A 15,634-nucleotide genomic window follows, 5' to 3' on the forward strand; every position below is an offset into this window, starting at 1 on the left:
TAGAGGTCTCAGTCAAGATGGGGGTTTGGGAGCAGCAGACCAAGGATGCTTGTGCAGTCACAGTAGCTGTGGTGAACATGGATGGACCATGGCTGCCTGAGGGGCTGAAAGCCTGGGGTCCAAGCCTCAAGTGCCCAGCAGCACTTGGGGGGAAACAGCCCTGGGGGAAAAAGCAGGGCAGAGGCAGGCAGCCTGGGCAGAAGGATTCCAGGGGAATGGTGCCAGCCTGGACCCCTTAGAAGCTGGACAACAGTGTGGTTATGAGTAAAGGATCTGGAGTTGGGCAAACTGGCTTCAAGCCCTAGCTTGGCCATTGACTATTGTGTGGTTAAGTTATGTAGTTCTCTGAACCTATTTCTTGCCATACAAAAAAGGGATAATAAGATTGCTGGCCTCACCAGGTTGCAGTGAGTCTTGAGTTCATCCGACCAAGTGGTGGGGATGGGGCCAGGTCATGATGGGGACTCAGGGACCACCAGCCATTAGTGTTATTCCTCTGGGTATCTCAGGGCACCTGGGGGTTGCTGAGGCCTCGCTGAGGGCTCACTCACTTCCTCGCTGAGGCTTCTGCCTTCAGGGTCCCCACTTCAGCCCCAGCTTGTACTAAATGGGCACTCTGGATGAGGTAGGTACGTGTTGGGTCTGGTGCATCTCTGACTTCTAGTGTTTCCCACAACACAGGAATGACATGCCGCTTTCCCAAGTGGGACCCTGAGCCTTGGAGAGGTCGACCAGTTCTCTACAAGGACCATCTGGCTCTGCGGGCCCATCAGAGGCCTTTAGTCCTGCTGGCAAAAAAAACCATGGTGAGGCAGGGGCAGGTCACACACCTGCATCCAGGTGGCGCTGCCAAAGCCACCTGCTGGACTCTTGCGAACCAACCCAAACCCCGTAGTCTGAGAGCCTGCCATCTTGTTCTCCAGTCCCCTTGCACACGCTCTCAGCCTCACCTTCAACAAAGCCACGCTCTCTCGAGCCAGAGACGTGCTCAACATTACCTGCTACAGTCAGCTTCTTTCTTGAAAACCAAAAACTTGCAGTTCCATGGCAAATGAAAATTCAAATCCATATACTGGTAACTGAGTGGTTGAGTATCTTTCCTTTGGGGGAGTGGGGACAATGATAGCTAAGGGTTTGTGCATCGGGTCTGAAATCTAAGGAACTATCTTACCAATCTGTGATATTTAGTTCTGGGGGGCGGAAGCAACAGGGGACCAGGCGTGATTGTCATCTCTGGTTGTCCTGGCTGCTGAAATTCTTGATTTAGCTTTATCAGTCCCTAGAAAACCATCCAAGGGTTAAAAAAAAAAAAAGTTTCAAAACCATCTGCTGATTTAACAACCATTTATCAGGCACTAATTCTATGCAAAGTCCTGAGCTGGGTGCTGGGGATACCAAGAGAAAGAAGTACTACCCCTGCCTTCAGGAAGTTCACAGTTCAATATGTGAGACAAACAAACAAATACTTTGAGGACAACTCAATTAGTATTATAATCAAACACTGGGTATGGTCAGTGCTCCAGTCCCCAAGATACCTCTGACAACAAGCACTTAGGGAATAAGCAAAACAGAATTAAAAAAATAATAATAATTTGGTATTTGATTTTTTTTTTAAGGCAATGAAGTGGTTAGCACGGGGAAAATCAGAACTTTGGTGGAATTCCTTAAACTCACAGGTCAATGTTGCTTTTATTTTGAATTACTTACTAAGCGTATAGGAGACACAATAGCCTTGTCAATGCTCAGAGCCTCTGAATCCAGAGAAAAGTAGCTAGGGTTAGTCAAAGTTGAAGGTAGGCACTTGATGGCCACCTGTTAGGGAAGGAGTTGAAGATGACATTAAGGTTTCTGGGCTGGGTAACTGGGAAGAACCACCAGCCTACACGGGGAATCCTGGAGGTTCAGGAAAGGAGCTAATGAATTTGCTCTAGAAAGGAAACATCTAGGTGAAGCTATCCAAGAGTCAGCTGGATACATGGGCTGTCTAGACCCAGAGCTTCCATGGGCTAGGATACCAAAAGATACGTCAGGAGAAGCGTTTTGGCAGGAGACATCTGGAAGCTTCAGAGTGTGGTGGTGGAAGGGCGGGACCGGGTTGAGCTCACCCGCAAAGTGGGGAAAGGAAGCCAGGAAAGGCACAAGGACTAGAAGGCTATAGGAAATGCTTACAGGAGGGGAAGAAGTGCTACCACCAGACACTGCGAAGGAACAGCCAAGAGGCAGGAGAGAAATCGGCATAGCACAGTATCCCAGAAGCCCAAGGAAGAAATGTTTAAAAAAGAGTAACCCAAAGTGTTCAAAGCCACAGAGAGGTAAAGGAAGACAAACACAGAGTTAAAGTACATTGCAATGGACATGACAATCAGAGTAGTCCTTGGAGATCTCTCTTGGAGACTTCCAATCCCGGGGACAGAAGGCAGATTGCAGAGAGTGAACAGTAGTCAAGAAAGTGATTTGAAGACCCCTTTGAAGACACTTGTAAAGACAAAGGGATGGTAGGGAGAAGGTCAACAGGGCCAAGAAGTCTGGTTAGCTTGTTTTAGGTTATAGAGCAAGCAGCTCGCAGGCCAAGGGGACATGGAAGAAGGGAGACAGACTGAGCCAGAGTTAACAGAGAAGTGATGGGAGGTCTCTCTGGGGGACAGGGCCAGGGGGAGTGTGAGACCGGCCTGACCCTGACAGAAAGGTTGAGGGTCTAAGGCAAAGGTGAGTGAGGAGGCTCCCCCTTCTCAAATCCTTATAATCATTGTATTCAGTCCTCACGGGTCCAAGCAAGGGAGACAGTTCAGTCCTGAGCGTCTTTCAAAGTCAACAGTGTACATAGAACACAAAATGAATGTTCTTCCCCCTTGAAACTGCCAAAGCCTGCGATCATCCGTCACCAAGTCCATTTCCAAACCTCTGCTGCTGGCAAGGCCAAACAGCACATCTGAATGCGGGAAAGGTTTAGAAAGAAATATACTGGAGGCACTGGAAGCCAGAGCCACTGGCCAGAGAGCAAATGCCTCCTCCTCCAAGCCATCACCACCGCCAACTGCTCTGCTGACCAACGAGCTGGAAGCCAATGGATCTACAAGGCAGGATTCCAGCACCGCCCAGCACTGTGCAAGCTCCAGGGAGAAGGCCTTTTTCTTTCCCCAGGGGCATGACATGCCCAGGGGGCAGGGACAGATCTAGCCATAAAAACAGTTCCATGGCCTCAGGGCCAATCTAAGTCTGCAAAGCCACACCTGGACAAACGTCGGAGAGCCCTGACAGTCCCAGTCCCGAGCAGCGGTTCCTCCCACCGCCCATGTGGCAGGTCTGGGGGACCAGCGGCATCGTGGGGAACAGCGCAGCCACCCAGTGGGTGTGGGTGTGCGCGAGGCCAGAGCTCCTAGGCGAGCGCACCGCGGGCGCCCCTCTCTGGGTGTCGGCAGCTATGACTCCTAGGAAAACCAAGAAAGTCCGGTCAAGTCGGGATGGGAAAGCCGAAGCTCGAAGCTCGGGGCGCCTTCCCAGAACAGCTACCCTAACATTCCCGGCTAAGGGGCTGGCGACCGTCTGCAGGTTCGGGTTCACAAGACGCTGGAGCCCAGAGCGGGCCGCAAAGCTTGCCAGGGAAGGGGCGCACTTTCCAAGAAGGGAGCACGGGATGCTGGAGTGGCGGAGGCCAAGCCTTCAAAGGTTCAATCGGTGGTTTAAAAAAACAAACAAAAAACAAACAAAAACCCCACGTATCCAGGCCGGAGGTGCCCGAGTCCTAGCCTAGGCAGCAGGTGTTAGGGGTTTTCTCCCCCAGTGAGTGTCAGCCTCCCAGGTAAATAAAAATCCGGCCCCAGGCGTTGCCCGTTGGACCCGTCCCCACCCGGGCACGCGGAACTTTCTAGGCTGTGGCTAGCGCTGAGCCTCAGAGCGGTGCAAGAGATAAAGTGGAAGGGCACCAGTCGGGGCCACTGGTCCCCACTGGGGACTGGGTTCTCCCGAAGGTCCGCGAGCCTTCCCGGGACTGCAAGCTGCAGCCAAACACCCGCGAAGTTCCGGGATTCGTCGCACCCGCCTGGTCTGCCCCCTCCCTGACTCGGTCGCCTGGAGCAGGTCCTGCCGCCCGCGCCGCCGCAGCCGCAGCCCCGCCGCTCGGCTGCATTAGGGCGCGGGAAAGGGCACTTTGGTGCGGAGTGGGAACCGAGGGGAATGTGGCGGCGCGGAACCTGGCGGCGACACTCCCTCCCCCGCCCCCGGGCACAACCCCCGCCGCCGCCTCCCTGTGGCTCAGCACCCTCCAGCCCCCACCTGAGTCTTCCCGCAAGGCGTGCGCGGGACCCTGGCCCTGGGCGCGCGCCCATCTGACCGCCCCCCCTCTTCTAGCCCTGAGCGCCGAGGGGAGGGGGACACTTGGGGAGGGGGTGGTGGCCGCAGTCTCGAGACGGCTCTGGCGGGGGCACGGGCTTCATTCACGAGAAAACGGGCGGGGGCAGGAAAGGCAGACCCTGCAGACGCGGAAACGGGGAGGGGGCGCGTCATTCCTATCCAGCCCCCAGGACCCGTGTGCCAACCGGAATCGGGAGGCGGCGGTGGGGGTAGGGCTCCAGGAAAGTTTATCGGGGGAAAGCCTGGCACCTGGGGGGCTGGGAGGCTGGAGCAACTGAAACCACTGAAACTGAATCCCGGTGCCCCCCAGCCCCGGGCGGGGATGTCTGTCTCCCAGGCTCCCCACGCTGGCCGAAACCGGCCAAGTTGCGGCTGGGGTTGAGGGCAGCAAGGAGGGTGAGGGTGGAGGTGAGGACGCGGCTGACGGTGGGAGGAGGATGGGGGATCGACTGAAGCGAGGCTGAGCAGGAGGGTGGGCGACTGGGAGTGGGGAAGGTTAAGGGAGAGAGCGGGGAAAGAGACAGGGACCCTGCCAGGGAGGGGTGGGCGCGGGGCTCGGGTGGGGCGCGCAGCAGCTGCGGCTCCGAACCGCGCGACCGGACTTACCCGCGGCGGCCGAGGCGCCGAGCAGCCCCCAGCCCAGCAGCAGCAGCAGCGGCGGCGGCGTCGGCTGCGGCGGCGGGCGGCCCCAGCGGCTCCCGGCGCCCGAAACGAGCGCCGAAATCCCGGCTTCGCCGCGAGCCCTCCCCGCGGGGCAGCCGCAGCGTCCCTGCTCCAGTCCCCGCGAGCGCGGCATGGCGCGGCCGGCAGCGCCGAGGGAGAGGCTCTGCTCACCGCCGAGGAGAAAGGAGGTCAGGAGAGCTCTGGAGCTTTTTTCTGCTCGGAAAAAAATCCCGGTACGCGGGAGCCCTGAGCTTCTGCGGCTGGAATGAACCAAGTGTCCGCCCGGCCGGGGAGAGGCGCGCTGCGCTCTCGGAAATGACTCGCTCCAATCCCGCTTCGCGGGGTTCGCGCCGGGGGGCGGGGGGGTGAATTATCCCCGGATTAATCACTCCGGAGCCGCTTCTCCGCCGCTCCAAATGCTGGGGGTGGAGGCGTAGCAAAGGAAAAAATATTGGAGGGTGGGGGTTCCTCTTCCGCGCCACCTCCACCTCCAGATAAACCCCAAATTACATCTAAAGGGTTGTTTATTCCTGTTTGTTTTACAATTGACCAGTTTCTTTTAAGTTCAGTCTTCTCGTTTCCATTTATAAGATCACCCATGAATACACCCCCATACACACGCGCACACATACACACAGTGATAGCGACACACACGCGGACACACACACACACACACACACGCCTCTTCCACGTTTGGAAATTGGAATACTGTCTGGGAAAAGGTAACCAAAGAAGGACGCGGTTCCCCAAGTCAGGGCTCTTAAGAGCTGATCATGGGTGGTGGCTTTGAACTTGCAATCTGGAGGTCGGGGCCGATGTTTATTTAGGAGGTCCATTCTCAATAGCCTTCTAGCCCATCCCAGGAGAAGGGTGTGTGCGCTCACACCGGGGTTAAGAATTGGGCGGGGGGTGGGGGCGACAGGTTATTTGGCTGGGGCGGTCCTACCCCTACCCTAAGACAAAATCAGGATGGAGGGAGGAGTGCCTGTATGCGCTCGGGTGGAGGGGTGGGGGATTGGGGGGGGAGGTGCGTGGGGCAGGTGAGGTTGGTGGAAGGACGATGCAAGAGTTACTTGTACAATTTATCCTCAAAATTAAAAAACTGGACCCTGCTTCTCCCCTCCCCCTCCCAGCCACGGCCCCCAAACGGGCGAATTTTTCCCAGTGGGGTGAGCTGCTCCCCACCTCTACCCCGTCGCCGCTGCCACCTGCCCCCAAAGACCCAGCGTCGGGTCCCACCCCATCCCCCACCCCCAGTCGGTCTCTGTCTCAGTCTCATCTTCCCTAGGCTCCTCTGTCAGTCACGATGGCTCCTTCGTTGTCTATGCCAAACTCTGGGCGAGAAGGAAGAGCCACTGCGGGGGCGGGGGGGGGGGGCGGGGGGGGACCGGGAGGGGCAAGGCTGGGGGTGGGGAAGGTCCCCACTGGCTCGCCCAGCGGAGAGACGCTAGTCGGTGAGCACCCCACCCCCTTTGCCTGAAGCACAAGAGAGAGGCTGAGCTCCGGGTTTAGGGGGTTTGGCCGAGCCTGAGCTCTGGTTCTGCGAGTCCCCCGGCCAGTGGCGGGCTATCGGCTGGGCCTGGGAATTTCCGGGAAACAGCCTGAAAAGGGCTACGGGATTGCGGATCTCCAATGGGGAGGGTGATGCGCAGGGCCGGAGGAGTGGATGCTTGTTCTTACCCCCCAGGAAAAACTTGCTCCCCAGAGCCACGATCTCCCAGCTTCCTTGATGCCCATCCCCCACCCCCACCCCAAGTTGTTCCGGTTTCCCTGCATGAGCTCATCCCACAGCTGGGGAGCCTGCCCGGTGGCCTAGGGCCGGCTAGCATCCTCCGAATCGCTGGCCCAACCCCACCCCCAACACACTTGTTTTCTAGCCCCTCCTGACGCCCTCTTGCCGGGTGCCAAGAACCAACCGAAGCAGCCAGAACTCCACAGTGAAAGGCCTGCTTTATGTCCCCAGGGCAGTGGGGAGGGGGCTTTTCGCTTCCCATTGTCCAGGCCCAGCCCCTGAAAGAGAGAGCTCAGCCCGCCAAGACTGGCCAAGGCCTTCCCACCAGCCCTGGGGAGGAGGGAGGGACTGGCTGTGCCGTGAGTGGATGGCAGCCTTGGGGGGCTGTTGGCTGGGGCCTTCCCTGGGGTGGGCTCCTGGCTTCTAAGCTTGGGCCTTCCCCCTCTCCTGCCTCCTGGGTTCCCCTCCAGAGAAGAGCTGGCAGATGCCCAGCCCTCCCCAGTAGCCCACAGCTGGGCAGAAGAGTCTGGGCTGCTCTATAATTCTGGGGCTCCAGGCCAGTGGACTGCCCCTAGCCCCTTCTTAGCCCCAGAACTTTGCTCTGTGGCTGCAACCCACAGCTGAGGTTTGCCCCCCTAAACCTTCCCTGGCAATAGGAATGTTTGTTATCCTTCTCTTTGGGGGATGTGGAGGGCAGGGGCGTACTTTTCATCCCTATAAATGGCCCACTTACTTCCTCCACCATTCATCCCTCTCTCTGATCTATTTGGGTCCACATACATTTACTGAGGCCCCCTGGGCTCTGGGCCATGTGCCAGCCTGTGCTGTGGGCAATGCAGAGATCCACAGTGTGCAGGCCAGCTTGGAAAGATGTGGGGCAGAATTGGGCACCCTACACACAACCCCGACAGTCGGGCGATGGTGATCACCATGCCACAAGGGACCTGTTACAGAGACAAATCAAGACTAAGCTTGTCTTGGACGTGGGGGAATGAAAGTCTCCTCATTTAAGGAGGGAAGTAGGATTTTGGCTGGGCCCCGAGGCCTGGATAGAGATTTTGGCAAGATGAAGATTTACTCAACAAATATTTAGTGAGCATCATTACACGATGGACAGTACTAGATAATGAATATCCACCCAGGTGAACAGTCCCTGGCTTGGTGCAAGTAGGTAATAGATAAATTTAGATGACGTTACTAATTAAGGACACCATGAAGGAAAAGTTCATGGTGTTCTGAGAAAGACTATGGGGGGGGGCGTGGGATGTAACTTAAATAGGTGGTCTGTCTGGGCAGGCCTCTCGGAGGTGGTGACCTTGAAAGCAGGATCTAAATTAAGCAGCACAGGCCTGTAAAGAGGTGGGAAAGGGATTTTTGGTTCAGGGGGACATGGACAAGGCTCTGAAAAAGGACAAGGGTAAGAGACAGGGTGTAGGGCTGTATCAAGTGAGCAAGAGGGGACACCCTGCAGGTGAGGGTAGAAGTGGGGGCATTGGAACCAGATCGTGCAGAGGCAAAGGGGATGGGTGAAGAGTTTGGAGTTTAGCCACAGACAGTGAGAGCAAGAGCTGTATTAGTTCACGAGGCCTGCCGTAAGAAAGTACCACAGAGTGCGTAGCTTAAACCACAGAAACTCATTTTCTCATAGTTCTGGAGCCTAGACATCTGAGATCAAGGTGTCCACAGGGTTGGCTCCTTCTCAGTCCTCTCTCCTTGACTTGTAGATGGCCTTCTCCCTATCCCTTCATATTGTCTCCCCCTGTACCTGTCTGTGTCCCAGTCACCTCTTCTTAGAAGGACATCAGCCACTGGATTAGGGCCCACCCTAATCTCATTTTAGTGATTTCCTCTTCAAAACACTGTCTCCAAATACAGTCCCATTCTGAGACACTGGGAGTTAGGACTTCAACATACGAATTTGGGGAAGGAGAAACAATTCTACCCACAAAAGGAAAGCAGGTGGAGGGAGGAAAGGAAGCACAGGCATGATGGTGGGTATATATATTTAAAGAGAGATCTGTTAGGGCTGCGCGTAGCATGATGGCTTTAGCAGGAGATACTCCAGAAAGGTGGACAGCTCTGAATCCCAGAGAGGTGGATTTTTTATTTCTAGAAAGTAGAAGCCAAGGGGCACAGCCTGGCATGTACTCTGACTTCTCTGTGGGGAACAGATGGGAAGGAAGGGGCAGAAAAAGGGAATGCACTTGGAAGGTGACTGCAGTAGTCTTTGCTGGAAGAGATGTGGGTATAGGCAGAGACGGGAGCCTTAGGAACATTCACGGAGCAAGGGAGAGGCAGGAGTCCAAGAGATGATAATGACCCACCCTGATGTAGCCTTAGGAGAGGGTGTCTCTCAGCCCAGCCTCCAGGGCTGGCCCCCTACATGCCCCTTCCTTTCTCCCCAGAATAGTAGGCAGCCACAGGTCAAGATGTCTCCACAATATCACATTGCAAAAAAGCCCAACGCAGTATAGTGACTAGCCAAGATAAGCCTAATATCCAGATAAGATCAGAGTTCGTTTTAGAAAGAAAACAAGACCTGATGCGCTGGAGAATTCAGCCTGATTTAAGGAGGGGCTGGAGACTTGATGCCCTGCAATTTTCATTCTGACCCAAGAAGAAAATGCAGGAGATTTCTGAAGCCATGGGGTGGGGGTGGCGGCAAAAGTGTGTGTGTGGGGGGGGGGGCGCGGTAAGCAGGAGGGCAGAGAAGGACCACAGAGCAAAGGCAAAGGCTCCAAGGAGGAGCCTGGGGTCTGAGTAGAGGGCAGGGATTATAAATCACCAGTATGATCACACAGAAGCTCCTCTGTCCCAAGAGCAAGGCTGTCACTGTGGACATGACAGCGATCTGCTCCCCAGGAAGAGGTGACAGGGGTTTCAGGAAGAAAAAGCCCAGAACGAAGGTCAGTGAGTCTGTGGGCCTCAGACGCCAGGAGGGAGAAGTGAGAAGGGCCCCTAGTTAGCCCTCCAAGGCTACCAAATGGGGGGTCCCCCGAATTCTTATAGAAAAATCTATTTGTGATACAAGGAGAGGGACAGCACTCCCACCAGTGGCAAAAGAGGTCAGATTTCTCCAGAGGCCACAATGCGATGATCTCTAGGGGCTATCCTAGACTACCCTATCTCTAGGGGCTAACTCTAGATTGTCCCTCTAGGGGCTACCCTAGACTATCATCTCCACTTGGAAGCTCCAGTCAGCTATGCTGTCATGCCTCCGTGCCTTTACTCCCACTGTCTCCTCTAACAGTAGTACCTTTCCTCTCTTACCGTGCAGAGTAAATGGTCCTAACCCCCGCCCAGCTCAAGTGGCACCTGTCCTAGGTGGCCCCTGTCCCTCCTGCTGGGCTCCCTTGCAGCTTGGCCAGCTAGCTGGATCTCAGAAGCCCTTGCTTCCCCTTCCATGGAATGTAGCAACTGTTCTCAATCAGGGGCAATACTGTCCCCCAGGGGACATTTGACAACAGCTGCAACTGGAGGGTGCTATTGGCCTCTAGAGGGTAGAGGTTGGGGATGCTGGTGGACATCCTATAACCCCCTGGGGAAGCTCTCCTCCACCCCCTCCCAAATTATGCAGTCCAAGATGTTGAAAAGAGCTGAAGTGTCCCTGAGTAGTGGCTACATGTCCCAGTCCCCTTTGGAATTGGGTAACGTTACAAGACAGGGTCCGGGCCAAAGGAAAGTAAGCAGAAGTGGTGGATACCATTTGAAGGCTGATCCCATAAAATCCTCTCATCCTTTCTCCTCCATCCGCTGGCTGGAGCAGAGTGTGTGTGTCCCTTGCGATGGCAGTGCCACAAGCTGGAAGAAGCCTGGGTCCCAAATCACGGTGTGGAGGAAAATCACCATCAACCAGAAACACCAGCATCAGACTCTTGTATGAGACATGATCTTTCACAGCATTGAGCCACTGGAATACTGGGACATGTCCCAGCAGCTGGCAGTACCCTTGCACACCCCTGCATGGTTTCTTCTGGAATATTCCATGTAGTCATGGGCTTATTCCTCACTTGTTCATTTGTCCATGTCTCAAATGTTGCTCAGCAAACCAGGCTCTGCACTGGGTGTGGAGGAAGGAATGAGGAACACAGAAAGAAGAATAAGACCTAGCCAGTAGTCCCTGCCTTCAGGGAGCTGATAGTTTATAGGGAAGGGAGATAAACAGCAAAGCAGGATTCAATATAGCAGGGGGTAGAAAGGAAGAGGGTTCCTGGCTCAGCCTAGGGAAAGAGGTGGGGGAGAGGCAACCAGGTCCTGGAAGTAAGCAGTGTGGGCAAGCGCTGGGAGGCAGGTAGCCTGAGGCTTCCGCAGCATTTGTGCAGTCTGGGATGCTGATAGAAGGGCAGGAGGGGCTGGGGATCTCACTTCTGCACTCTCCAGGCTCTGTAATTGTCCCACTTCTCACTGCTCCCCCCCCCCAACAGACACTGTGACTTGGTGGACTGAGAGTTGCCTCTGGCAGAAACCTCCTGAAGGTCTAGGTTCCTAGTGCCTGCAGGGGGTCTGGCATCCTATCCTCCTGGATGTCCCACGGGACGCCATGCCCTATCCTGCTCACACCTGGACTTCCTAGTTTGTAACCTGTCACCGCATCCTGCCTCTCTGCTCGTTGTCTCCACATCCACGGGTTCCTGAGCCAGAAAGCTGCAGGGTTCATCCTGGATGCTTTCCCTGTTTCCCCCAAGTCATCCAGGCAGCCCCCCAAGTCATCTAAATTCTGCCTTCTTAATATTCCCCAGGTCTTAGGGTCTTTCTTTCCAGTTTCTTACAACAGCCACATCCCACGTGCCCCAGTTCTGCTTTTGCCCCATTCAGTGTAGCCTCCTCTTTGCCACCAGTTACTTTGCAAGCACTCCACTGATTTCACAGCTCCCCCATCTTCCCAGGACATTTCCCCATGACCTACAGAGTAAAATCCAAGCTCCCTGCTAATTTCTTCCTACGGGGGCTTCCATTAACCTGTGCCTATATGCTCCTCTAGCCCCCCTCTCCCCACTCACCCACACATGCTCTCTCCATTTGGAGCCCCTTATACTTCTGAGATGGGCCTGCTTTCTCTCTCCCTTGTCTTGGGCTTTTATATGTGCTGTTCCTTAGATCAAATCCGGAATGCTCTCTTCCTCCCGCTGTGTCTGGTATCCTCCTGTTTGTCCTTCAGAACTCAGTCCAGGTGTCAGCTCTTGCAGTCTTCACCAGTGCCACTTAGAGTGCCTGGTACACGGTGGGCATTTGGTAGAGCTCTGCTGGGTGAATGGATGGATGGATGCTTGACTAGGTGCTCAGTAATGGTTGTGGAATGGACCCAAAGGTGTCTCCCCTAGACTTCATTATCTGAGTTCCTTAAAGAAATGCCCTCTCTGAGTTATGATTTAATGTTACGCTTTGTATCTTCAGAGAACCCTGATGTGAGAAACTGACCAACTTAATGGCATTTCTGTCTTTATGAAAACAGAATTGAATATATGGCCCACTATGTCACTCAGTGTCCTTTATACAAGGACTCATGATAAATTCATGCTTGAGGTTATTTCCAGGAAACATTTTGTCTCCACAGATGAAGATGTGTATTTTCTGCTGTCAGAAAATAAAAACTCTGCCTTCCGACGTGTTTCCATTTTTGCTTTAGCTGACAAATAGGGATACCCAGTTTTATTATCTTATTACCTCAGTACGTTCTGACCAATTCAGGTGCTTGAAAGTAGCAACTCTTTGTTTTCTTTAGATGAAGTCAGTTCTTGCTTTATTCTTCAAAGCTGTAATTTTTACTTTTTAATCTGAAAGCTGCCTCAGATCGTCTCAGCAGTTGGCTAGCATAAATCTTAAATGAATGCATACTGGTGACCAACCTCTTGGCATGGAAGTTATGGAAGGAAGGGCAGAACACCAAGCTTCTAGTTGAGAAGGATCCCACATACAGCCTCTCCAGAAATTCTCGGGGCACCTGTCACAATGAGTCTGGCAGGAAAGCCAGAGCAGGAAGTGAAAGGCCAAATGAGTTCTGACTTTTTTGCTACCTTACTGGGACACCACTGCCAAGTCGTGTTCTTTCCTTCCATCAACTATGGCCTTCCTTTTCCCTAACTTAAAAATGGACATCTCATAAGCTACCACTTTCACTTTACTAGCTGGTAAGAACAATAATCAGGAATCTATGCTGGGAACTTTGCATTTTCCTATCTGAACCTCTCCCCCTCTGCACCTGTCTCTTGTTTCAACCCCTTTGCAGATGATGAAATGCCAGAGGAGTTAAGCATGTGTGAAGCCATCAGTAGTAAGTAGCAGAGCAGGAATTCAAATTCAAGTTTATCAGCTACTACAGCCTCAACTCTTTTTTTTTTAATAAAGATTTTATTTATTTGACAGAGATTACAAGTAGGCAGAGACAGGAAGGCAAGCAGACTCCCTGCTGAGTAGAGAGCCGAATGCGGGCTCGATCCCAGGACCCTGGGATCATGATCCGAGCCAAAGGCAGAGGCTTTAACCACTGAGCCACCCAGGTGCCCCTACCACAGCCTCAACTCTTAACAATCTCCACACAGGTGGGCAAGGAATGGGGGCAAGAATAAGAGATGAAATCCCCTGGGCGATGGTGAGGATTGCTGACGGTGTTGCCAGGAGAGAGAAGCCAGAGTCACAGGTTTGTTTCCAGAGCATTCTGGTGTCCTTTTCAAAGTCCTGGAAATGGCTGGCTGCTCTGTGGCTGGGTTCAGTTGCCAGGACAATATCCAGGAAGGCCTGTTCCTGTGACACATGGCTGCACCCTCCTTTTCCTCCAGTTCTGATGGTTTGTCCCTCAGGAAATTTACCTGGGGTCTCCCTATGCATGCCCCTCCCAAATCTGGGTAGCCTGACCCATTAGGGCATCATTGGCCTGGGAATGAAGGGGGGTTTCTCTATGGGTTTTCGGGGGCATACAAAAAGTCTGAGGCCTAAACATGTTTTTATTAGCTCCACAACACAAAGTAGAAAACTGCAACCTTAAAATCAGTAAATATTTAATTAAATGCAAAATGTAACATCATGTCAACTTTATTAATGGTTGAATTTAGTAGTCATAAAAATTTCATTACATTTGATAACAGTCTGTAGGTTGGAGTTTCCTCACTGTGCAAGACATCCCAGCTAGGCACCAAGCACAGTAAAAAATCACAGCTGACCATAAATTAAATAAATTACTCATGGCCAAAAATTTTCAAAAGCAAAATGGCAAAAATCCTTTCAATTTTTCTTTTACAGCCAAAAAGTTATATTTGTGGTGAGAGGTGGGTGTGTTTCAAATATGTTCGATGAGGGATAGGGCCTGCAAGAGGAAGCTGCTTTCCAGCCTGTGAAGGTCTTCCTGGAGCACTGGCTATGTGCACCTGGAGGAGGGTTCCATCCTGGCCATGTTAGTGTCTGTGATGGAAGCCAGGTGAGTGGGGGCTGGGGAAGAGGGAGGGACAGTTGCTTCTTCCTGAGGCTTTCTTGCTTCCAAATAGAAAGCAAGAACCTCAGAATCCTAAATATGGTAGCTAATATTCACTGGGTCCCTGTCCTAAACTCCGCACCTGCATTATCTCAGGTATCGCAAAACAACTCTATGAAGTTGGTATTTTATTATCCCTGTTTCACCAGATGAGCAAACCGAGGTATACAGAGGTTAAACAATCTTCCCAGCGTCGTAAGGGCAGTAACAGGTAATTTAAGAATGTGTCCAAACAGATCGAACCCACTGTTCAAGGTGCCGAAGCCAGGTCTGGTCCCTGCCCTTTTCCAATGCTCGAAGTGAAGCATGCAGGAGCCATGGACACTATTTCACGTGCTGGGCACATAAATACGTAGGCACTGGAGGAACCCACTACATATATTGAACAAGACTGGAATAAGTCCAGTTTCCACCCTACATCTGCTGTTTACCAGGCATTTATGGAACGCTTCGCTCCTTCACTTGCCTGTAGCAATGTCTAAGCCAAAGGTTTTTATCATCTCCTCGCCCTTTGCTTTGTACAGTCTTGGCCCATGGCAGGTGCTCAAAAATGCACAAAGCCCAGAAAGGCTTAGTGGATGATTTGAGTCTGTCCCTCCATCACGGACTAATTGCCCCAGGACAGCGAAAGTCCTCCCTCCCTCTACCTAGCACAAAAGCTTTTATTTAGAAACTCCAGTAGTCCACATTTCGGTGTAATCAACAAAGGAACTAATACACAGCACTTTTACGGATGTCTTATATGCTCCACATTCTAGCGACTTTTCATGTGTCAATTACCTAGTAATAGTATATCTACAACAATTCTACAAAGCAGGTGTTCTTTACTATCATTCTATTTTACAGATGAGACTAAGTGTTATGAGCTAAATGGTGTCCCTCCAAATTCATATGTTGAAGTCCTAACTCCCCAGGAAGTACCTCCAAATATGACTGTAAGTAGAGACAGAACCTTTAAAGAGCGATTAAAGTAAAATGAGATCATTGATTGGGTCCTATTCCAATACGACTGATATCCTTATAAGAAGAGGACAGACACACAGAGGGAAGACCGTATGAAGACACAGGGAGAAGAAAGCCATCCAGGAGCCCATGAGAGAGGCATCCTAAGGAAACAATCCTGTGGACACCTTGATCTTGAAATTCCAACCCCCAGAACTGTGAAGAAATAAATTTCTATGGTTTTTTGCAGCCACCCATTCTGTGGTACTTTGTTATGGCAGCCCTAGAGAACTAATATCCCCAGGCCAGAACATATGAACTCAGAATTTGCATCCAGGTAGTCTGGTTCTAGAGTCTATGTGTTTCATGACCATGAAAATATTCTCTTTGCAGTCCAAAATGGTAGCCACAAGCCACAAAGAGCACCTGAAATGTGGCTGATATAACGAAGGAACTAAAAATTTAACTTAATTTATGTTAAA

General features: G+C 52.5%; 1 protein-coding gene and 1 long non-coding RNA gene across 2 annotated transcripts in view; one reads left to right on the plus strand and one right to left on the minus strand.

Annotated features, from left to right (window-relative positions):
• Window positions 1-5,251, minus strand: part of CSMD2 (CUB and Sushi multiple domains 2) — a 593,647-nt gene extending 588,396 nt beyond the window's left edge. The window contains exon 1 of the mRNA XM_032877161.1: window positions 4,957-5,251. Coding sequence (XP_032733052.1) covers window positions 4,957-5,146 — 190 coding nt within the window. The 5' untranslated portion in view covers window positions 5,147-5,251. The remainder of the gene's footprint in view (window positions 1-4,956) is intronic.
• Window positions 5,252-5,671: 420 nt separating this feature from the next.
• Window positions 5,672-15,286, plus strand: LOC116879090. The gene is made up of 4 exons (XR_004384962.1): window positions 5,672-5,735; window positions 13,285-13,382; window positions 13,982-14,156; window positions 15,057-15,286. It is a non-coding gene; the product is annotated as an uncharacterized LOC116879090 (long non-coding RNA).
• The last annotated feature ends 348 nt before the right edge of the window (window positions 15,287-15,634 follow it).

This window comes from Lontra canadensis, unplaced genomic scaffold, assembly GCF_010015895.1.
Source record: "Lontra canadensis isolate GAN:19392208 unplaced genomic scaffold, GSC_riverotter_1.0 scaffold60, whole genome shotgun sequence".
NCBI classification, from domain to species: Eukaryota; Metazoa; Chordata; class Mammalia; order Carnivora; family Mustelidae; genus Lontra; species Lontra canadensis.